The sequence below is a fragment of the Triturus cristatus genome, chromosome 2_2, assembly GCF_964204655.1.
Source record: "Triturus cristatus chromosome 2_2, aTriCri1.1, whole genome shotgun sequence".
Classification (NCBI taxonomy): Eukaryota; Metazoa; Chordata; class Amphibia; order Caudata; family Salamandridae; genus Triturus; species Triturus cristatus.
Genome location: NC_140582.1, coordinates 1,041,244,449 through 1,041,265,631, shown reverse-complemented (window position 1 = coordinate 1,041,265,631; position 21,183 = coordinate 1,041,244,449). Strand labels below are relative to the sequence as shown.

Below are 21,183 nucleotides of genomic sequence, written 5' to 3'. Positions count from 1 at the left end.
GCCCTCAACGACGTTCTGATGGGCACTTGGTCCAAGCCCTCCACAGTCTCTCCTGTGGATCGGAACGTGGCCCGGTGCCACCGCCCAGCTCCGGGCAACCCCTGCTTTCTGTCCGTACACCCCACCCTTGAGAGTCTGGTTATCCAGGCCTCCACGTCCCAAACTGCCTTCCCGTCCGCACCTCCGGACCGGGAATCCAAAAGGATGGAACAGTTTGGCAAGAAACTGTTTTCCTCCCTCAGTCTTGGGTTGCGGTCCATTAATACTGCATGCCTTTTGGACCGTTACACCCACTCTCTGTGGGGATACGGTGGCAGACGTGCTGCCCCAGTGTCCGGAGGAGGCCAGGACACGGCTCGCCCAAGCTCTTGCTGAGGGGCGTTATGCAGCACGGCACTCCATTAGATATGGACTTGACACCACGGACTCGCTGGGTAGAGTTATTGCAACGACGGTGGCGATTCGTCGTCACGCCTGGCTGAGGTTCACGACCTTTTCAGTGGATGTCCAGAGCACTCTCATGGACATGCCCTTTGATGGCCATCGCCTTTTTGGCGACAAAGCAGATAGCACGTTGGAGCGCTTTATGGACTCCAGGGCTACGGCCAAGTCCTTGGGCCTGTCGGCCCAGCGCCAGCAAACTTCTGCTTTTCGGCCCTTTCACGGCCAAGGAAGGGGCGCCCCCACACGTTCATCCAGCCACAGGCCACAGAACCAGCCTCAACGTGGTCGCGGATGTGAATTCCGCCGTGCCTGAGCAGGGGGACAGAGAGCCGGTCAGTCTACATCTGCTCCCGCAGCATCTGCCTCAAAGCCTTCCTAGTCCGAGCTTTCAGGCCCATTCCACGCCAGTGGGAGGCAGAGTTCGCCATCACCTGCTCCACTGGCGTACCATCACTTCGGTCTGTCAGGGCGCAATCTCCAAGCGGGAGATGTCCAAGTCCTCGGGAGCGAAGATGTGTCTCCACTCTCCCCCCCAGGGCACCACCAGACTCGAATGCAATCCGAAACCCGGTCAACTACCCTGATGGGAGAGAAGAGACAGCGTAGGACCACCAAGCGTAGACGAGGCACGGTAAGTTTTCAAGACCTTCAGGAGAGAGGCTTTCCTAAACAAAGAGAGAAAGGAATACCAGGTAAGTAAGGTCAGACCCTATGACACGGCTGTGTACCCCCCGCTAGTCATACCGACCTCACTACATTTATATCCCCTAGACTAAATACCCTTCCCTGGTTGTGTGCTCTCTCAGACTCACCGTCGGGTTCTTTTAAGATGCTGTGATAAAGCAGGGCCGGAAAGTGGCCTGGATTCGAGGGTGCACAATCCAGGAAGTCTTTAGCATGTTCTGTAAAGCCAAATCAATAGGCAGTTTATTCATAGGGTGAAGAATGCTCTCCACGGATAGGTCTACTAGTGCTTCACAGGCACTACGAAGGGAGCAGGTAATCCCCAAGTCCAAACAAAATGAGGCTCTAGAGGGAGCAATATGCACCCGGCAGTGCTACGATCTGAATCTTCTCCAGTGCAGGGAAAAAAGAAAATGCGCGGGCGCGTCATGTAATGGACGCGAGGAGGACAGTCTTGTAGGATTGCAGGCAAAACCAGGCAACCGCAGGGGAGCGGTAATCACGGAAGTCCTTAAGAATCAGGAAGCAGACACAATCCAGAATGCCGTGGGCGCGCGGCAAACAAGAATATTCTTCTCGGAGGATGCGGGTTAAAACCCGGACGCCGCTAACGTGCGGCACTCGCAAGTCCAGAAGGTGAATGCGGGCCAAACCCGGCAACCGCGGGAGAGCGGCAAACTCAAAAGTGAGTCAGGGAGAAAGCGGGGAATGGGATATCACGGGCAGGGAAAAGCAGGAACAAGGTAGCGAGGTATCAACGTGCTACACCGCGAGTCCCAACTGCAGGCAAACTAATGATTCACAGCTGAGGGAGGCGTGGTCCATCCAAAGGAAGGTTGTCAAGCACCTGTGCATGGTAGAGTGACGCTTTTAAACACCTCCCAGGACATGTGATACCTGTGAGTGCACACAACCACCTCCCCTGCCTGCTGCCTTCTAGGTCATGTAGTGTGCTTACTAAAAGGGACCTTGTACTTGTTCTAAAGTGTAACACGGACAGGTGGGTGCTGCAAATCGTCCGAAGGGGCTACTCCCTCCCCTTCGAGGCGACCCCTCCAGACATGCCACCGCAGTACAACCGCATGTCGGGGGATCACTTGCAACTTCTGCGGGAGGAAGGTACGGCCCTCTTGGCCAAGGGGGCCATATATCGCGTTCCTGGCCCAGACGTAGGACGGGGTTGTTAGTCCCACTACTTTCTGGTTCCCAAGAAGAGCAAAGGGGGCCTATGCCCTATCTTGGACCTCAGGAGCGTCCACGCCTTCCTCCGGAAGAAGTTCAAGATGCTGACTTTAGCTCAGGTTTTGGCTGCCCTAGACCCTGGAGACTGGATGGTAGCGTTGGACTTGCGGGACCCTTATTTCCACATCCCCATTCTGCCGGCCTACCGGTGTTACCTGCGGTTAACGGTAGGCCACAAGCACTTTCAGTTTACTGTGCTCCCCTTCGGCCTTACCAGTGCCCCTCGGGTGTTCACGAAAGTGATGGCGGTGGTCGCAGCTCATCTGCGCAGATTAGGGGTTCCAGTCTTCCCCGATCTCGACTTGTTGTTGAAAGCGGGCTCGCCCTGAACAGTAGTCTCCCACCTCCAGACTACGGCCGACCTCTTGCATTTGCTGGGGTTCTCCATCAACGTGCCGAAGTCACATCTGAGTCCCTCCCAGAAGCTCCTCTTCATCGGAGTGGTTCTGGACTCGGCGCAGTTTCGGGTCTATCCTCCCGAACAGCGGGTTCGGGATATTCAGGCTCTGATTCCGATCTTTCAGCCTTTGTCCCGAGTTTCGGTCAGGATGGTCCTACGGCTGCTGAGTCTGATGACCTCCTGCATCCTGCTGGTACATCACACCAGGTGGCGGATGCAGGCTCTGCAGTGGGACCTGAAGTTCCAGTGGGCTCAACATCAGAGCCACCTGTCCGACCACGTCCTGATCTCAGAGGGCACTGCAAGACAGTTGCAGTGGTGGCTTACGGACCGCGATTGGGTCAGTGGCAGATCCCTCTCCCTACCCCAACCGGAGCACGTAGTGGTGATGGATGCATCCCTCCTGGGATGGGGTGGGGGGCCACATGGGAGAGGCGGAGATCAGAGGTCTGTGGTCTCCGGCGGAGTCCCGGCTCCATATCAACCTGCGGGCATTCCTTCCCTCTGTCCGGGGAAGTGTAGTGCAGGTGTTCACGGACAACACCACCGTCATGTGGTATTGCAACAAACAGGGTGGGGTGGGGTCGTGGACCCTTTGTCAGGAGGCTCTGCGCCTCTAGCTGGAACATCAGGGCATCACCCTGGTGGGCTCTCTGAACGCCAGGGCGGACGAACTCAGCCGCCGGTGCATGATTGATCACGAGTGGCGTCTGAACTCGGACGTGGCGCAAGGCCTCTTTCGGCAGTGGGGAGAGCCTTGGTTAGATCTATTCACCACCGAAGAGAACGTGCAATGTCATCAGTTCTGCGCGTTGGAATTTCCAAGGCGGCACTCTCTCGGAGACGCTTTTCGTCGCGAGTGGAGTTGCGGTCTGTTATACGCCTTTCTGCCTATACCACTTCTACTCAGAGTGCTGATGAAGATCAGGCGCGACCGGGCCCAAGTCATCCTTGTGGCTCCGGATTGGGCACAAAGAAACTGGTATCCTGAGCTACTCAGTCTGTCAATCGATCCCCCAATTCAACTGCCTCTTCAGGAGGACCTTCTGTCGCAGCAGCAGGGGACGGTCCTCCACCCGAACCTGTCCAGCCTCCACCTCCATGCGTGGAGATTGAGCGGCGGCAGTTGTTTCCATTTGACTTGCCTCCTGAAGTCTGTGATGTCATTCTGGCAGCCAGGCGTCCCTCCACTATAACGGTATACGCCTGCAGGTGGAACAAATTTGTGGCATGGTGCACAGCAAAGGCTGTGGATCCCCTTTCCGCCCCTCTTTCTGAGGTTCTCCTCTTTCTTCTTTCCCTGGCCCAGCAGGGCTCTGCTCTGGGCACCTTCAAGGGATATCTTTCAGCTGTTTCAGCCTTCTTGAGGCTTCCTGATCAGCCTTCTCTTTTCAAGTCCCCTGTTGTCAATAGATACTTGAAAGGCATTACTCACATATTCCCTCCTGTTCCTTTTGTAATGCCTCAGTGGGACTTGAATCTGGTGTTAACTTATCTGATGTGCGCTCCCTTTGAGCCACTTCATAACTGTCCTCTTTGTCTTCTGACTCTCAAGACTGCTTTCCTGGTTGCCATCACCTCTGCCAGAAGAGTGAGTGAGCTCCAGGCTCTTTCTTCTAAGCCTCCTTTCCTCTCTGTCTATCCGGACAAGGTTGTTCTGAGGACTCGCCCTTCTTTTCTTTCTAAGGTGGTTACTGCCATTCACATTGGGCAGTCCATACCTTACCCACCTTCTTTCCGCCTCCGCATCCCTCGAAAGAGGAGGAGAGGCTCCACCGTCTGGACCCAAAACGTGCGCTCTCCTTTTATCTGGATCGCACAAAACAGTTCCGGGTGGACGACCAACTCTTCGTTGGCTACGTGGGCGCTAAGAAGCGGCGGGCAGTGCACAAGCGAACCATCTCTCGTTGGATCGTTTTGTGCATTAAGGTCCGTTATTCCTTGGCTAAGAAGGTTCCTCCTGTGGGGCTGAGGGCCCATTCCACTCGGGCCACAGTGGCTACTACTGCCTTGGGACGGGGAGTCCCTCTGCAGGACATTTGTCAGGCAGCAAAGTGGGCCTCGCTGCACACGTTTGCCAAGCATTACTGCCTGGACAGCCAAGTCCGGAGAGACGGCTTCTTTGGCCGTAAGGTTCTCCAGGACTTCCTGGTGTGATCTTGGTTCGCAGACCCACCACCGGGGTTGGTATTTCTGGGGTATCTATTCTAAGGTAAGGAATGTGTTTCTTTCAGAGGCACAAGTTACTTAACCTTCGGTAACGATATATCTGTAAGAAACATTAGTTAGATTCCTTACCGCCTCACCCATCCTCCCCGTTCTGCGAACCGATATCTAGGGTTAAGGTCATCCCTTTCAGGGCCCTAGTTTCATGGCACCAGTGTCAGTTTCTTGCATGGCTCTGTGTTCCTGGCGCGGAAAGCTATGTACAGAACTGACGTCAGCGTGCGAGGGCGACGTCTAAGTACTCCGACGACGTCATCCCGGCGATGCCGATGACGGACACGGAGCCGCAGACGACTCCTACCGACGCGCAAGGGTACTGCTGACGAAAAATCTTTACGGATCCAGCCTGACGCCTGGGGATATTCTAAGGTAAGGAATCTAACTAACTAATGTTTCTTACAGATATATCGTTACCGAAGGTAAGTAACTTGTGCATCAATTTGATGTAGCTGCCGGAAATTTTGTTGCAGCATTGAGTATGACGTTGCAGGATTGGGTTTGGGGGAAATGGAGCTGCTTCCACACATACCCTGCTGGCTATCTCACTAGGCCAAGTCACTTATCTCTCCTCTATCTTGAGTGGAACAGGGCAGTAACTCCCCAACACAAATTCTTGACCGATGAGACTGATTGGGTAACACGGTCACACCATATAACCATGGCCTGTGTTAAAAGGTGCAACTAACACTTGTCGTTTGAAAGTTTTATGAATGTTTCTAGTTGATCCTTATGGCACAGAGTATACATGTAGTTGTGATATAATATACATATTGTTGCATTATATTAGTTGGTAATATACATCTAGCTGAATGTTCATTAATGTAAATCTTTAAATATTTATTTAGTATTTCACAGCCAAATACACCTGACGAGCCTCGGAAAAGCTGCACTGTTGGAATGGCTAGTATGATTTTATCACTTCTTTCATCTGCTTGGCTGCCGCTGGATCTTTCTGCACATCAAGATGCTTTAATTTTAGCTGGAAACTTGCTTGCAGGTAAATTCAATGAACTATGCTCATAAGTTCTTACAATAACACAAGTTTTTTATATTTGAGATATAGACTGAGAATTTGAAGCCTAAACCTTTCATTATGGGGATTCAGCCTTAGGTGATGGTTTCATGTTTCCTCTACATTCTTTACAGCACTTACTCAAAACTGTTTTGTAGTCTGTGGTTTCTCATTGATAAAAGTTATTCTACAGAGTTGTCCAATCCCATTTGGGCGCAGCAGAGCAAGCAGGAGCTATTAGTTCTCAACAACTGTCCATGTGGAAAGAACGGCGGGGAAGTCAGATCAAGGTCTAGTGAGGCCAGATGTCTGTAGTGTGCCCAGAAGAGAGCGTTCTGAGGACCTGCAGTATCTGTTAGTTGGATTCCTTCAGGGACCAGTGAACATTGTCACTATGATTGCCGAAGCCCGGTAGGGGCTATGATTGCATGTCAGACCGGTCTTTCTGCATATGGCCACCACTGCCCAGAGTGATTGTCCTTCTAGTAAGAGATCCAGACTCAGGGGATGTGCCTTCACCTCTGGCTATCCGACAGACATCAGCTCTGATTACATAGCAGTCCTGTGAGAACTCTGCTGAGTACTCCTTTCCTTGGCCATAAAGGACTTTTTCAAAAATATATCTTTATTAGCATTCGCAATTAACAAACATTGTTCCATTATATATGCGGCACAGCTATTATGATAGCTGTATTCAAAGCTGAGACAATACTGCAGATCAATCAAAGGAGTCCGCAAAGTAGTACTAAAGAAAACATCTGTTTTTGTGAGTAACTTAACTAACCCTTGCCACCCACCCTCCCACGAGAACTCACCACCCCAGAACAATGACATGCATGTGCTCTCCTAAACCGCAACATGTGAGAGAATAGTGCGACATGGGTCACATCGGGGGCAGTGTAAGGGTGCTGGCAGGTAAGGCCCAGCCAGTGGAGCTCGATAACGATGAAGGAGTCCATCTCGGGGATCCCCGTGCATTACAGGAGACCCTGTGCCCATGTTAATCAGAGTGTCTATGGTGGGGGGAATCCTCTTGGGTGTGTTCTGTAACGTTTTGGAGAGTCCTATCCCCCAAAATCGGTAGGAGCTGTTTTTGCAGAGCCTGCTTCTCCTCAGTGCGAAGGGCCATGCCTCCCACTTACGCCCACCTCATCACTTGTATTCTTCATCTTATGGCTGAAGGGGACGTGTCTGATTTCCACCGCATAGTCATTCCCCTCTTGTCTAGTAGCAGAGCTAAGTCTGTAAATCTTAACTCTAGCTCTTTCAGTTTTGGGGTGTGGAAATAGGCCCAGGAGACAGTGCTTTGCCGTAGATATCTCGGAGCGTTTCGCACAACATGCGATGTCAGAAATCCAGCCTCCCAATGGAATCGTACTGCACTGTTGGTCCAGGTCCAACGCATGTGGAGCATATTGGCGGTCATCGATTTACATCGGGGCATATTTCAACTGCTGTTGCAAGGATGAGGTGTGGATGCTGGGGATTTAATTTAAGTATGCAGTATATAGAATTGATACATTTAAAACGGGCATTCCTGAGTTCTTTTGTGGGTATTATATGGCTTTGGTCCAGTCGGTATCATGAAACACTTGCCCTGTGAATCTTCCAATTTGTTTCAGTGGTGCAACAGGACCTCAAGCTAGTGAAGTGCGAGTGCCCCATACAGCCAAGGAATCAAGCGTCTGTCATGGCCCACACTATGCAGTGCGTGTAGCAGCTGGTCGGTAGTGGGTTCCAGGCCTCTAACATCCCAGTGCTTGATCAGTGTTTGCCTAGTAGCCCCTGTCTGAGAGCCATGGGGCAAGGAAGGGGTTGAGGCCTTTTACTCCTGGTGTCCGTGAGCCCAACCTACTATGGATTCTAAGCAACTGGGCCAAATACTCCTTCAGCAGTAGCACTTTACTTTCAGGGTTAGCGTAGAGCAGTCCAAGGCTCCCTCTGTGAGGGGGGATGCATTGTGGATAGAGTAGTGAACACTGGCATACAATTCAAAAGGCCTCCAGCAGTAACAATAAATCATTGTGCAGCCAAATACACACTTCTATGAAAAAAGAGAAAGTATTTTCATTTCCTACCGCTACCAACACAAAGGCACAAGCATTGGCAAAGCCACTAGAATTCGGCAATGTCTGAGCTAATGGCCTTGTCACATTGAATGTCTTTTAGCCATATTGTCTAGCAGCACATCTGCTGTACAGAAAGCCCAGAATCCCAGGATGTTTAGCCGACGCTGAATCTCCCCCACCCCCAATGTAGAGTATATTGTCCCTCTCCTCCTAACACATAAAAAGTGCTATGACGTGGCCTGCGCTGGCGGCCTTATAGCGTTTTTTCCTGTGACTGTCATGCTGAGAGTTATATATCAATGGGGTGACCCGGGAGACCACTGGACCCCGGTGTTATATGGTACAACAAAACAATGGTCACCGTGGCAATCAATTGCACTTCGACATAACAACAGCAGACTTAAGCATGTATTAGAAAGAATCAATTCTGACACCGCCATTTTCGTGGGCACCCCTGCCCTTTGAACACCGTTTTCTCCGCTAGCATGGCATGATCCATGTCCTTGGCACATTCTGTCATTTTTGGTGTGGTATCTACTCCCCACCGCTGGGCAATGTTCCTCTTTGCTACACACCATCCCCCTGTGGCCCACTCTTGCTCAATCTGCGTAAGGTCCGTCGCTACCCATATATTAAGCAGACACAATGAGGGTGTTGGGTGTATTGCCTTACCACATGCCCTAGCCATTTGTCTGGTGACATTGACCCAGTATCTCTGTATGTGGTGGCAGCCCCATAAGATGTGGAGGAATGTGCCCGTCTGAGCGCAGTGCCGGAGGCACTGCGAGTCTGGCCGCCTATTGAGTCTGTGCAACAAAATGGCATCATAGTAAACCCTGTGTAGGACTTTAAGCTTCACCAGTCGAAGACCCATTGGGATAGCCACTTCTCTGGGCGAGGACAGTGCCTCACGCCAGTCCTCATTAGGCAGGACCCCAAGTTCTGCCTCCCAAGCCGCTTTGAGCTTAGACATCGGGTCTCCCCGGTTGTTAATCAGCTACATGTACGTGAGTGATATGGCCTTGCGGTTCATAGGGTCCAACAAGAGCCTATCTTCCAACGGAGAGGAATCTGGAAGGGGTGCATTTTTAGGTCGAGCCGATTCTATAGCATGGCTAATCTGTAGATAGCGAAATCCCTCCGATGGAGCTAACTGGTACTTGGCCTGAAGTTCTGGGAACAATGCCTTTTTCCCTTTCACCCACACGTGACCCTCCTTGGAAATTCCGATCAATTCCCACTTATTGAATCCCGCATATGTACTGAGTCTCCCCAAGATGTCTGGTTCCCATAATGGGGTTGATTTCGTTAGGCGTCCCCGCCATCCCATCTGTTTCTGCGCCCCATGCCACACCTCCACCGTGCGCGCCGTTGGGCCGGTCAGTCCTAACTTCTTGTGATTGGTGTATAGGGCTCTGTTATATCCCCCCTTCCCCATTAGCCAATGGTCCGTGCGGAAGCTCGGATCGTCGTGTCTCCCGAACACCCAATTGTTTATGGCCGTCAATTGCGAGGCCTGGTAGTACTGGCGCAGGTCTGGCAAACCTATTCCCCCATCGTACCATCCCATGGTTAGCTTTGCCACTGCTATGCGTGGTGGTTTATTGTCCCATAGCAAATCACGCACTGCGGCCTCGATCTGTGTAAAATAGGAGTTGGGGACCAGATTGGGCGTATTCTGTAACGCGTAGAGAAAGCGCGGTAGAGCTAGCATCTTGTATAGGGACGCCCTCCCCAATAATGTGAGAGGGAGGGTCTTCTAATGTAACACATCCGTACGAAACCGCCGCAACACCCCCTGGAGGTTCCTTTCAGAGAACAACGCCGTATCTGTGGTGATAAAAATCCCCAAGTAGAGGAAACCCTGGCGGGCCACCGGGATAGAGTAGCCTCGAGGACTTCGGGGAGGTTCTCCCCAAAGGGAATACATCTGGGATTTAGACCAGTTTATTTGATACCCAGAGTGTGCCCCAAAAATATGGAATATGTGGAGTACCCGACGTAGCGAACGAGCGGGGGAGGCGAGGTACAGCAAGACATCATCAGCGTACAATGATATACGGTCCTCGTGCTCCTCCGTCCATCTTATGCCTCTAATCCCGGGATCCCCCCTTATCCAAACTGCCAATGGCTCCAGAACCAGAGCAAAAAGCAGGGGTGACAGTGGGCAGCCCTGCCTGGTGCCCCGGCCAAGGGGGAAGGAGGAGGATCGATGGTTATTCACCAAGATGTGTGCCCTAGGTTGCGAATAGAGCAGCTGAATCCATCTCTTGAATTTGGGGCCGAATCCAATTCGGTCCAGGACTGCGAACAGGTATTCCCATGCCACGGTGTCAAACGCCATACTCGCGTCGAGCACCAGCAGTATGGTCTCCTCCTCAAGGGTATGCACCCGCCCCATCACCCTGTTGACCCGGCGCAGATTACGTGCTGTATTCCGTCCAGGCATGAATCCAGACTGGTCCGGATGGATCAAGTCAGGCAAATAAGGGAGTAGTCGGTTCGCCAGTAGCTTGGCCAATATCTTTACCTCTATGGCGATCAGAGAAATAGGCCTGTATGACTGACACTCGTCGACTGGCTTACCGGGTTTGTGGATGACCACAATAGCGGCTTCTCGGACATCTTCTGGTAGAAGGGCAAGCTCGCAGCTTTCATTATAGAGGTTGAGCAGGTGGGGTGGCAACGAAGAGGCCATAGGCTTAAGTAACTCTATCGGGATGCCGTTGGGGCCTGCTGCTTTTCCGGACCGGACATCTTGTATCGCCTTATGGACTTCCTCAGTGGACAACTCAGCCTCTAATGCCCTACTGTCCTGCTCAGACAGACCCCTAACCTCGATAGTGGCCAGAAGGTCTGCCGCCCACGTCGCCTGGGAGGCCTCCGGGGCTTCATAGACTGATTTGTAATGTCGGGCAAATGTTTCAGCGATCTCCCGTGGATCTGTGATCTGAATGTCCTCAACCCCTTTGAGTGCACGCACCCAACGTGATGCCTGTTCCCTCCGCTCCAGCCAATAGCTTTCCTGTACGCTCCCCTTGCTCATTAATCCGATGCCGGCTGGCCAACAGTTTCCAATTTGCGTCCTCTAGTTATAGCTGTTTGTAGGCTTGTCGTTTTATGTTCAATAGATGTTGAGTGTCTTCCTCCGGGACTAGGGCGTTCACACCCTCGAGACGAAGGTGTAACGCCCTGAACGTCTCAGGATCGTTTAACAGACACGATAATGAGAACGCAACCACTTGTGAAGGTTTAGTTATTTTAATGAAGGCAAAAATAATACTAGGAATAAACAAAGGTTATAGTCACTGGAATCCTCCAGGCTAAGTACGTTACCAGCCCACAGCACGGATGGTCCTAACCGTCCTCTGCATATACGCCGATCCCGGCGTATGCCAACAGAGGGCAGAAATGAAATGGCCGACAATGCCAATCGGTAGGCTGTGAGGGGCACGAAGAGTGTTGGGGAGAATCGAGGAGTCAGGGAAACTACCTGAAGGGAGCAGCCGCTCAACCTCTTCCTCAGACTGCACCGGGACGCGGAGTCACCTCCTGGTGATGCGTCACCGATACCCCAATCACAAGCAAAGAAGACTGAACCGAGAGCAGCCGCTCGATCGATCCTGTGGACTTCCGAGTCTGTAACGCGGCAAACACCTCCTGGTGTGCGTTACAGCTGGCAGTCCCTGTATCTCTGGTCGGGCTGGGAGTTACGACTCCAACCAGCAAAAGCGCCACTGCGCTTTGACTCAGCCGAGTCAAAAAGCGAAGCTCAATGGTTATCCGGTAGAGCTTCCGGGTCCTTCACAGGTGACGATGGGGCAAGACACGGCCCAGGGAGTAACGACTCAACCTACCTCCGTTCTTGCCTTACTGGAGCACCACTCCGGAACACTGCTCTTCACTAAGCAGGTACGTCGGTGTAAACACAATATCCGACAGCGTTGTACCTCCCGGTTCCTCCCTTTATAGGGCGTGTTTTCCTTGAGTTATGTAACAGCTCTCCTGTTTACATAAGGGCGTGTTTTCCTTGAGTTATGTAACAGCTCTCCTGTTTACATAACCTCTCAACCGCTAAGCATCCTGGGAGATGTAGTCCGTTTTCGCTGGTTACCGTTTTCCTCCCCTCGCATGACAGGAATTCTTGACAGAAGGATGTCTGCCTCCAACTCCTGAGCTCTCCTTCGGCGCTCTGCCCTGTGGCCAGCAATTACCGACAGCGCCCTCCCCTTGATAACCGTGCCATATGCTCCCCATAATGTAACCGCTGATGTGACCGAACCAGTATTTTCTGCGAAATAGTATTCCGTCTCCGCCCTCAGAGTTTCCCTGATATGAGGGACCTTTAGTGCCCAAGGTGGTATCCGGATGGGGCCCGGCTGCGACGGGTGCCGCACACCCAGGACCGTGCTCACCGGGGAGTGGTCCAAGATGCCCCGCGCCAGACACCGCGAGTCCGAAAAATCCTGGACATGGTGTGCATGTGTAAATAGGTAGTCTATTCTATTGACTCCCGTGGACCCCCAATTGAAATGTGAAGTGTGTGTCCCTGACATGCGCCCACCTCCAGACGTCCACCAACCCCAGGGCCTCGACGAAATCTCGCAACTGGGAACCACGTGCTGGGTCACGTCTAGGGGGGATCTATCCACTAATCAGTCTATCGTCAAGTTAAAGTCGCCCCCTACCACTAGTGTGCCCATTGGAAGGTTTAGAAGCAAACGTCTGACAATGTCGTGCGCTGTAGGCCAGGGGGTGCATAATCTGAAACTATGTTGAGAACTCTACCTTCCCACTTGCCTGTGCAGGCTATGTATCTCCCTAGTTGATCAGTCCAGGTCCTTTGGTGAATATAGGGACAGGTTTTCTTCAGGAGTATTCCTACACCTCTAGAGCCAGTAGTGAAACCCGAGTGTGCCAACATGCGGTATCCCTTCCTGTCTAAGGCCCTACACGAATTTCCATGTAAATGGGTCTCCTGTAAGAGTACCATATCTAGCCCCTGGCGATGGACATACTGCAACACCACTCCCCTTTTAATCTGGTCCCCCAGCCCATTGACGTTCCAGGTTACAAGTCTAAACCCTTTCCCTATTACCATAAGTGTCTGGTCGTGACTGATCGACCTGCCTCAGGGGACCGCTATGGCTGGTTCTCATTCGTGAAGTGAATTGCGTACCTACTGGACATTCCATAGTATCTCTTAAACGTCGATTGATTTCCGTTGTCAACTGAACATAACAACCACTAGTTTCAAATCGATAAATACTGTCACTCCATTCCGCCAACCCACCCCACCCCCCGCTTCCCCCCCAACTGACCAAACTCCCCTGTAACTCACGCCTTGAAAACAAACCCCCCTCCCTGCTTCCCTGCATAGCGGGACCAGAACTGCCCGCCCCCCCCAACCTGCAGAGTGCCTGTCGCCCCCCCACAAACAACTCTAGGGAACGCAAGTAACCCCACTCCCTGTGCAGTCATTAGTCAGTTACGCACTCCTCCTCCCCTACCCGCCCCCCGCCCCGACTTCATGTAAGGCTGATTTGGTTCCGGCCCGGTTTCCCCCCCCCCCTTGCGATCCCCCTGTGCCATCTTTGATATACATATTTTAAACCGTTGCTGGCCCAGGCTCATAAGGAGCAGTTCAGTCCACGTTAGGTGGGCTTCCAGCCCAACAAGTCAATGACGTTTATGTCCCCCGTGTATCAGCTACAGGCCACCCCCAAGCAGCCCTATGTAGGCAGGTCCTTCCTTGCAGGGCTTTCTTGCACCAATGTCGCCTTTCCCAGTAACCCCCGAGCGCCCAGAGTTAGATAGGCAAACCAAAACCAGTCTCACCCGGCGCCCGATTGGCACCCTCCCTCCGGCTCCTGTTGGTTCGAATCAGAATGCACCCTGGGGCGCCGGTGTTGGCGCCAGTCCGCTTCATCATCCGCCGGCGATGATGTCTTATGACTTTTTTTCTTCTCAACTTTGCGCCACCCATCAAGCCATTCCCAAGCCTCCTCCGGTCGGGTGAAGAACCACGATTTACCGTTTGCTTCCACCCGTAGTTTGGCTGGGAAGTTCTTGTTCTCGAAGCGCCCGCCTGACCTCAAGAAAGCCTCGCCTCTGCTTCTGTACTCTCAGTGTGAAGTCCGGAAAGAACCTGATCTGACTGTTCTCCAACGTGAGCGGTGGGGCTGCCCTTGCCGTCTGCAGTATAACATCATGATCACGGAAGTTAAACACTCTTGCCAGCAATGGCCTTGGTGGTGCCCCCGGCTTCGGACGGCCCCTGGGTACCCGGTGAGCTCTCTCGATAGTGAAGCATTTAGAGAGTCCCCTCGGTTGCAGACGTTTGAGGACCAAGTCTTCGACAAACAGGTCTACCGCTTGCCCCTCCGCCCGCTCCGGTACCCCAATAATGCGAATATTATTTCTGCGCATTCATCCTTCATAATCGTCCAGCTGCAAGGCCATCGCCTCGTGGGCAGAGCTAAGCACCTTGACCTGTTCCTTGAGCTGAGCTGTGTCAGTGACTAGTTGTTTGGTGGTACTTTCCACCGACCCCATTCTCTCGGTCAATTTCTTCATGTTCTCGCAGATCAGCGTCACCTCCGTGGCTACCGTGTCGATTCTCCCTCGCCATGTTTTCAGATTCCGAGGTCCTCTTCGGAGGTCTGGGCGCCCCCGCTAGTCGCCGCCGCCAGCAGTAAGAGTCCCCACTCGGCCTGTTGGTTTTCACGGGAGGCACCCCACTCGGGGGTGAGACCTGGCTGACGTGGACCCTAAATGCGTCCGGGCGACCTCGCTGCGGTCCTCAGCCTGAGGGGTCCCAACCCGCTTTCACTGCTAGCTCCTCCTTCTCACTCCCGCACGGAGGGTCCCCCGTCTGTCGGGCACGGCGGCTGGACCGCCGACCTAGGGGCCTGTCTTCTCCCTTCTGCGGTATCCGGTGCCAGCCGTCGATGGGGTCTTTTACTACGTCCGAGGGCAGCCCCCGGGTTTCTCCGTCTGGCCCCTCGTCCTGCTTCAGGAGCTCTCCCTCCAGTGCGAACACTTATCCCGTTGGGGCAGCCTCGGCTCCGGCCCGATAGCCCTCACCTGCGGGAGTTCCACCGCTGGCCCGCCGCCGTCCTTCCTCCGCTCCGCCCTAGGGCCCCTCAGCAGCTCCGTTGTGGCAGTAGTTCAGAGGTGGGGTGGGCGAGTGGCAGTCACTAGTATTATTCCACCCCTACAGGGTCCGTATTCTCTCCGTTTGGCGCCTCACTCGGGGTCCCAGCGTCACTCTCTCCCCTCTCCAGCCGCCACTCACCTCCACCTCCTAGGCCGACTCCAACGAGCAATCCCCAGCCTGCCAGTGCATCACCGATTGTGGCCCCTTACTTCCGATGAGACATGTAGATCGTCGTTGCAGCGGGAGCGTTTGACCGCCGCCGCCCTTTGTACTGTGGAGGAGGATTCCCCCGCCGAGCGTACTCCCCTCGCCTCGCCTCGCCGTCTCGGGCGCCGGACCAGGCCGCAGCCCCGGGCTTGCGTAGCGCGCCGGCCGCGCCTCGCGGCACCGCCGCCAGTCAGGGGCTATCAGCCTTCAGGGCCCTCGGAGCTCCGTCCCCGCCCCGGCTCCGATCCTCGCCAAACTCGGCCCGGGGACCCGTGGGCCCCCCTACAGCAGGTCACCGGCTTCGGGGCAGAGGGTAGGCCAGCAAAGGAGTCGTTTCGACGGATATTGCGGGAGTGGCGCTACGGAGTGAAACTACCGAGCGGCCATTCCCGTCGGCAGTTAGCCACGCCCCCCAAGTCTCTTTCTTAAATATAATGGGCCTTTACCTTTACTGGCTCGGTAGGCTAAGGTCAAAGCCTTAAATTAGATACGTTTGACAATGGGTAGCCAATGAAGTTGTCGCAAGTATGGGGTGATGTGATGAAGTAGAGGAGCCCTGCAAATCAGCCGAGCTGCCGCATTTTGAACTGTCTGCAGTCTACGCATCAGGCCAAGTGAAAGACCCAGGTAAAGCCCATTGGCGCAATCCAAATGGGAAGTTATCAGTGCATGAACCACCGTTTTACAAGTAGCATTGGGCAGATAATTGACAAATTTTTTAATGATTTTGATTTTGCCGAAACAAGCGGCCGACACCGTTTGAACCTGTGTAGACAGGACATATATTTGTCCCATCTAACACCTAGGTTCTTGAGTCCTTGGGAAGGGGAGCAGAGCCCAATTCATCCTGCCGCCACAGGCTCGAAGAGCGGGGAGACAGTTGATTAAAAAACAAGATCTCAGTCTTGTCAGCATTAAGTTAAAAAAAATTCTGATCCATCCAGATCGCAATATTTTTCAAACATTCTTTTAGCGGATCGAAAGTGGCGGTGTGAGCATCCCGAAAGGTGAACAAAAGCTGGGTATCATCCGCATAGGATATAATTTTGATCCCAGTATTTGCAATCAATTTCGCCAAGGGGGTCAAATAGATATTAAAAAGGAGCGGGCTCAGGGCAGAGCTCTGAGGCACACCCCACTTAAGGGGTTTAATAGGAGAGGTGAAAGGATGCGTCCGAACTTGTTGTTTGCGATCAGATAAAAAAGATGATATCCACTTCAACACAACACCCTGGATGCCAATATCTCTAAGCCGCTTCAGAAGAATAGGATGGGAGACGGTGTCGAATGCTGCAGATAGATCTAGCAGCACCCAAACCGCCTTAGAACGTCAATCCACCGCCCAGCGTACAGCATCAGCCATCTCAATCAAAGCTGTTTCCGTGCTATAGCCGGGACGGAAGCCAGATTGCGAGTCATAAAGGAGATTATTATTCTCAACATAGCCAGCCAATTGTTGATAAACTAGTTTCTCCAAGACCTTAGCCGGAGCAGGAACCAACAAGATGGGTCTATAGTTAATGGTAATTTCAGGATGTGCATTCACGTTTTTTTAGAATAGGTAAAAGAAAAGCATGCTTCCAGACTGCAGGGTAAATGGCCTGTCAAAGTGAAGAGTTCCATATATCATTCAAATAGGGATTGAGAAGTTCTGCCAAAGCGCTCTATTGTTTAGCTGGCAAGGGATCACTTGGCGAGCCAGATTTACACTTCTGCAGTTCAAGAAGAGAGGCATCAATGGAAACCTCAGCAAATTCTGATAGGACAGAGATGGGGGTCGATCTCAAATAGTCATCCCCAGGTTGCAGGAGCGTCTCCCGAGGTTCAGGGAAGGAGGCATAGATCAAATCAATTTTTTCTTCGAAAAACTTAGAGAGACTATTACAAAGCTTCTGTGATGGGGGATGAGTGAGGGAAAGAGCTGACGGATCAGTAAAAGATTTCACTATTTTAAAAATTTCTCTCGAAGAGTTTTTAGCACTGTGAATGCGATTGACAAGAAAATCTCTTTTATGTCCAATAAGAAGTTTACGATACTCTTTGAGTGCCGCGCGATAATCTGCTTTACTGGCCATGGAATAATTTAGTCTCCAGCTGCGCTCTAATTTTTTGCGTTCCGATTTCTTGGATCTGAGCTCCTCCGAGAACCAGGGAGCGGAAGGAAGAGATCTATGTGACTTAATTACTTTCGAAGGAAAGCAAGAAAATCAAGCGCATCAACTACCCACTTATTTAAGTTTGAAATGCTATTTTCAAGACACAGTAGGTACAGATACACGATCTCTGTTGCCTGTGTTTGACATAAAAAAACACAACTGTCGAAGTTTCGACCTCTAAAAAACATAAAGGTAATTTCCGCCTTATTGGGGGGGGGGGGGTCTTCATCAGGACCATAGGGGACTTGTGAAGGGGGGACGCAAGCACCTGAAAGCAATTAATTGTCAAGCATTAGTCTGGTGAAGGGAGCAGAAGGAATCGGGTATCAAAAAAACTTAAAGGTAATTACCAATGTAAAACAGCACGGTGAATCCGGCTGTGACGTAAAAGTAGGGCCGTAAGCTCCTAGAGTGTCAGAGACGGAAGAAAAAACAAAAAATGCCTACATGAAGGACCAGTAACGTGAATGCGTATTCAGAGCGTTACAACTCACTGTGGGAGACTCACTGTGAGAGAAATGAAGTGACCACGTCACACAAATGGAGGTCCAAAGTACACTGTTGAATCTGAAAAAGGGTTGTTAAGTAACCTGCAAAGAAATAAGGGTTGTGATTAAAACCCATGTTAAGTAGCTCAAGTGCCCAGTGCAATGGAGTTAATTTGAGCAAGCGAGCTAGTGTCCGGTTCATAGCGGTAGTGGTGGCAGAAAACCATTCCATTACAGTGAATATGAAGGCCTAGTTTGTGTATCAGCATTAATGAGCGGGACAAAAACTGATTTGTGGTCTAATTAATGGCTTCGTAGCATGCAGACTGTAAGGTGCATTACAAGCAGAATTCCGACACTGTAAAGCCATGAAGGCCTGGTTATTGATTTAAGGAGAGCAAACTCAAGGTATAAACAGTGTCTCCGTAACAACGAGTTGGTCGGGACTGTAGAAAGTGTCACAAAAATGCGCGGCACATACGTGACGGTAGCTCTGGTCCAAATCCAAGTAGCAGCCTGTCACGGTATCGGAGCCCTCATAAAATTGTCGAAAAATGTGCACGTAGGCGCGTCGGAGGTAAAGGCGCTAGATGCCGACTATGATAATATTTTTTTACAGCAGAATGACGTGCGTGTGATTACTTCCTGGCCCTCCTGTCATATCGATCAGGCAGCATGAATGGATGCACAAAGCGTATCTGCGCACACTCTAATCTCAATGATGCACAAGATGAAATTTACATGTTAAGCGAACGCATATACATTAATGTAGGGTTTAGCGGAGGTTTTCATATACATACAAATGTAATATTGCGGATACATTACGAATGAAGCCCACCAGTGCATCGAGCTAGCTAAACAACCAATCAATAAAGTGTATCATGAAAAAATACAAAATAATGTGCAACACGTTGACGTTCCTTCGCACAAATGACACATATACACACACACACACAAGGTTTGCAGAGGCTATCATAACAAAGTATGACGTTGTGATACTGTAGTTGTAAGTGTGGTTGTGGGGCCTACTCCTAACTACAACACTGTTAGAACCAAAGGTTAGTACGCCAGAACCCCTGATGGTGGCCGCAGAGAAAGGGTAGCGCAGTGTTTTGGACTATTTTGTAGACTTACTGGAAATAAACCCTGTGTGTGATCATTTCCAGTATTGAAATGGATGTGCATATGAGTCATTACTTAGACAGGAAAGTTGCGCATATGTTGCATCCAGTTCATTTAGACCATTTTGGACAGTGGAATCCAAATCACCACCACAGATTCCCAAAGTGACTTTTTCGAGGACCACCCACCTTATGGATTCTGGTTGATGGCCCAGAGATTGAAAGTGCTCCACCAGACGAGCCCCAGCGGTGCCGCACTTGACCCTGCTGCAATGTTGCAATATTAGTGCCTTGACCTTCTGTCTAGTTTGGCCAATGTAGATTTTTTCGTAGAGGATAGCATAGATAACGTTAGACGTGTTGCAATTTGTGTGCGCTTTTAAGTCAATCTTGTGTTGTTGGTAACAAAAGTGTTTGGTTTCCATGGTAAGTTTGCAGGTTTTACATTTGCCACATTTGTAGTGACCTGTAATCTCCGGAAACTGCCACAAGGTTTGAATGATGGGCTGTGGTGGTGTGTCAAGGAGTGATCTAACCACACAGTCTCTAATGTTCTTGCCTTTTTTGAAAGAGTGCATCGGAGGATTAGGTATCTCCAAATCGTCTGCAACAATTTTCCAATGTCTATTCACAATGTGTTTGATTTCATTGCTCTTCGTGTTGTATGTTGTGACGCAGGTCATCCTATCCAGGGTGTCCGTGGAGCGTTTTTTGGGCGTCAGTAGTGAGTCCCTCTGGTTGAACCATTCCTGCTTCCTTGCACGTTTCACCAACCTTCTGGGGTAGCCACGTTCCACTAATCAATTGATGAGGTCATCAGACTCGTCAAAGTAATCTTCCTTACATGAACAGTTCCTCCTGATCCTGAGGAACTGGACAAAAGGCAGGTTATCTCGCATTCTTCTTGGGTGGTGGCTCCCGTATCTTAATAGTGTGTTTCTCTCTGCCGATTTTCTATGCAGGGTGGTGTATAGATGTTAATTGTTGACTTTAATGGATATGTCCAGGAAGTCGATTGTATGTTTATCCCAGTGGATGGTAAATTAATATAGTTGGATCTACCATTGATCCAGTCTTGGAATTTCTGAAGATCCGTCGAGCTGCCAGTCCATATTGAAAGCACATCATCAATGTACCATTTCCAGTGTGTCACCGTATTCCTGAATGGATTGAGTTTACTATAAATTAACTCTTCTTCAAAGTTGTCCATGAACAGAATTGCCAGATCCGGGGCGAAGCTGCTGCATCGCAACTCCCTTGGTCTGCAAAAGGTACTCTCCTTGAAAAAAGAAGAAATTCTTCATCATGGCAATCTCCAGCAATTGGAGGATACATTCCATTGGGATCAGTGACTGATGTGGTCTTGTGTCCAGTGCCTTCTGTATTACTCCCAGAGCAGGGCGTTGTGGAATACTAGTATACAATGACACGATATCCATGGTGACCAGGATTCGGGTTTCTGGATCAAAGACCATCCCATCCAATAAGTTGATCACTTCCATGGTATCCTGGAGGTTTGACCTGGTGTTTTCAGCCAAAGGTTTTAAAAAGAAATCCACAAATTTGCAGAGGGGTTTTAGTACCGAACCGCATCTAGACACAATTGGTCGTCCCGGTGGTTGTTCTAGATTTTTATGTACCTTTGTTAAGGTGTAGATGGTGGGGAGACGTGGCTGCCGCTTGTTCAGATAATTAAAATCCGAATCAGATCGGAACCCAGATTCTTTTCCAGACTTCGTAATCTTTGAGGCCAGTTTGCTGATATCCTTGGTTGGGGCCGTATTGAGCCTTGTGTAGCTGACCCCATCTCTCAATTGGAAATATAGCTCCTTCTTGTAATCATGGGTGGTCTTGTACTACAATCACTTCACCCTTGTCGTCCGGCTTAATAACAATTGATCTGTTGTTTGTAAGGGATTTGAGCGCCTTTCGCTCTCCGGCAGTGACATTGTGTCAGACATAATGCTTGGTGGCG

General features: G+C 51.0%; 1 protein-coding gene across 2 annotated transcripts in view; it reads left to right on the top strand.

Annotated features, from left to right (window-relative positions):
- HTT (huntingtin) overlaps positions 1 to 21,183 on the top strand; it is a 2,065,683-nt gene that overhangs the window by 804,383 nt on the left and 1,240,117 nt on the right. For both annotated transcript variants that reach the window (XM_085642500.1, XM_085642499.1), the window contains one exon: positions 5,842 to 5,993. In XM_085642500.1, the coding sequence (XP_085498626.1) occupies positions 5,842 to 5,993 (152 nt within the window). The remainder of the gene's footprint in view (positions 1 to 5,841; positions 5,994 to 21,183) is intronic.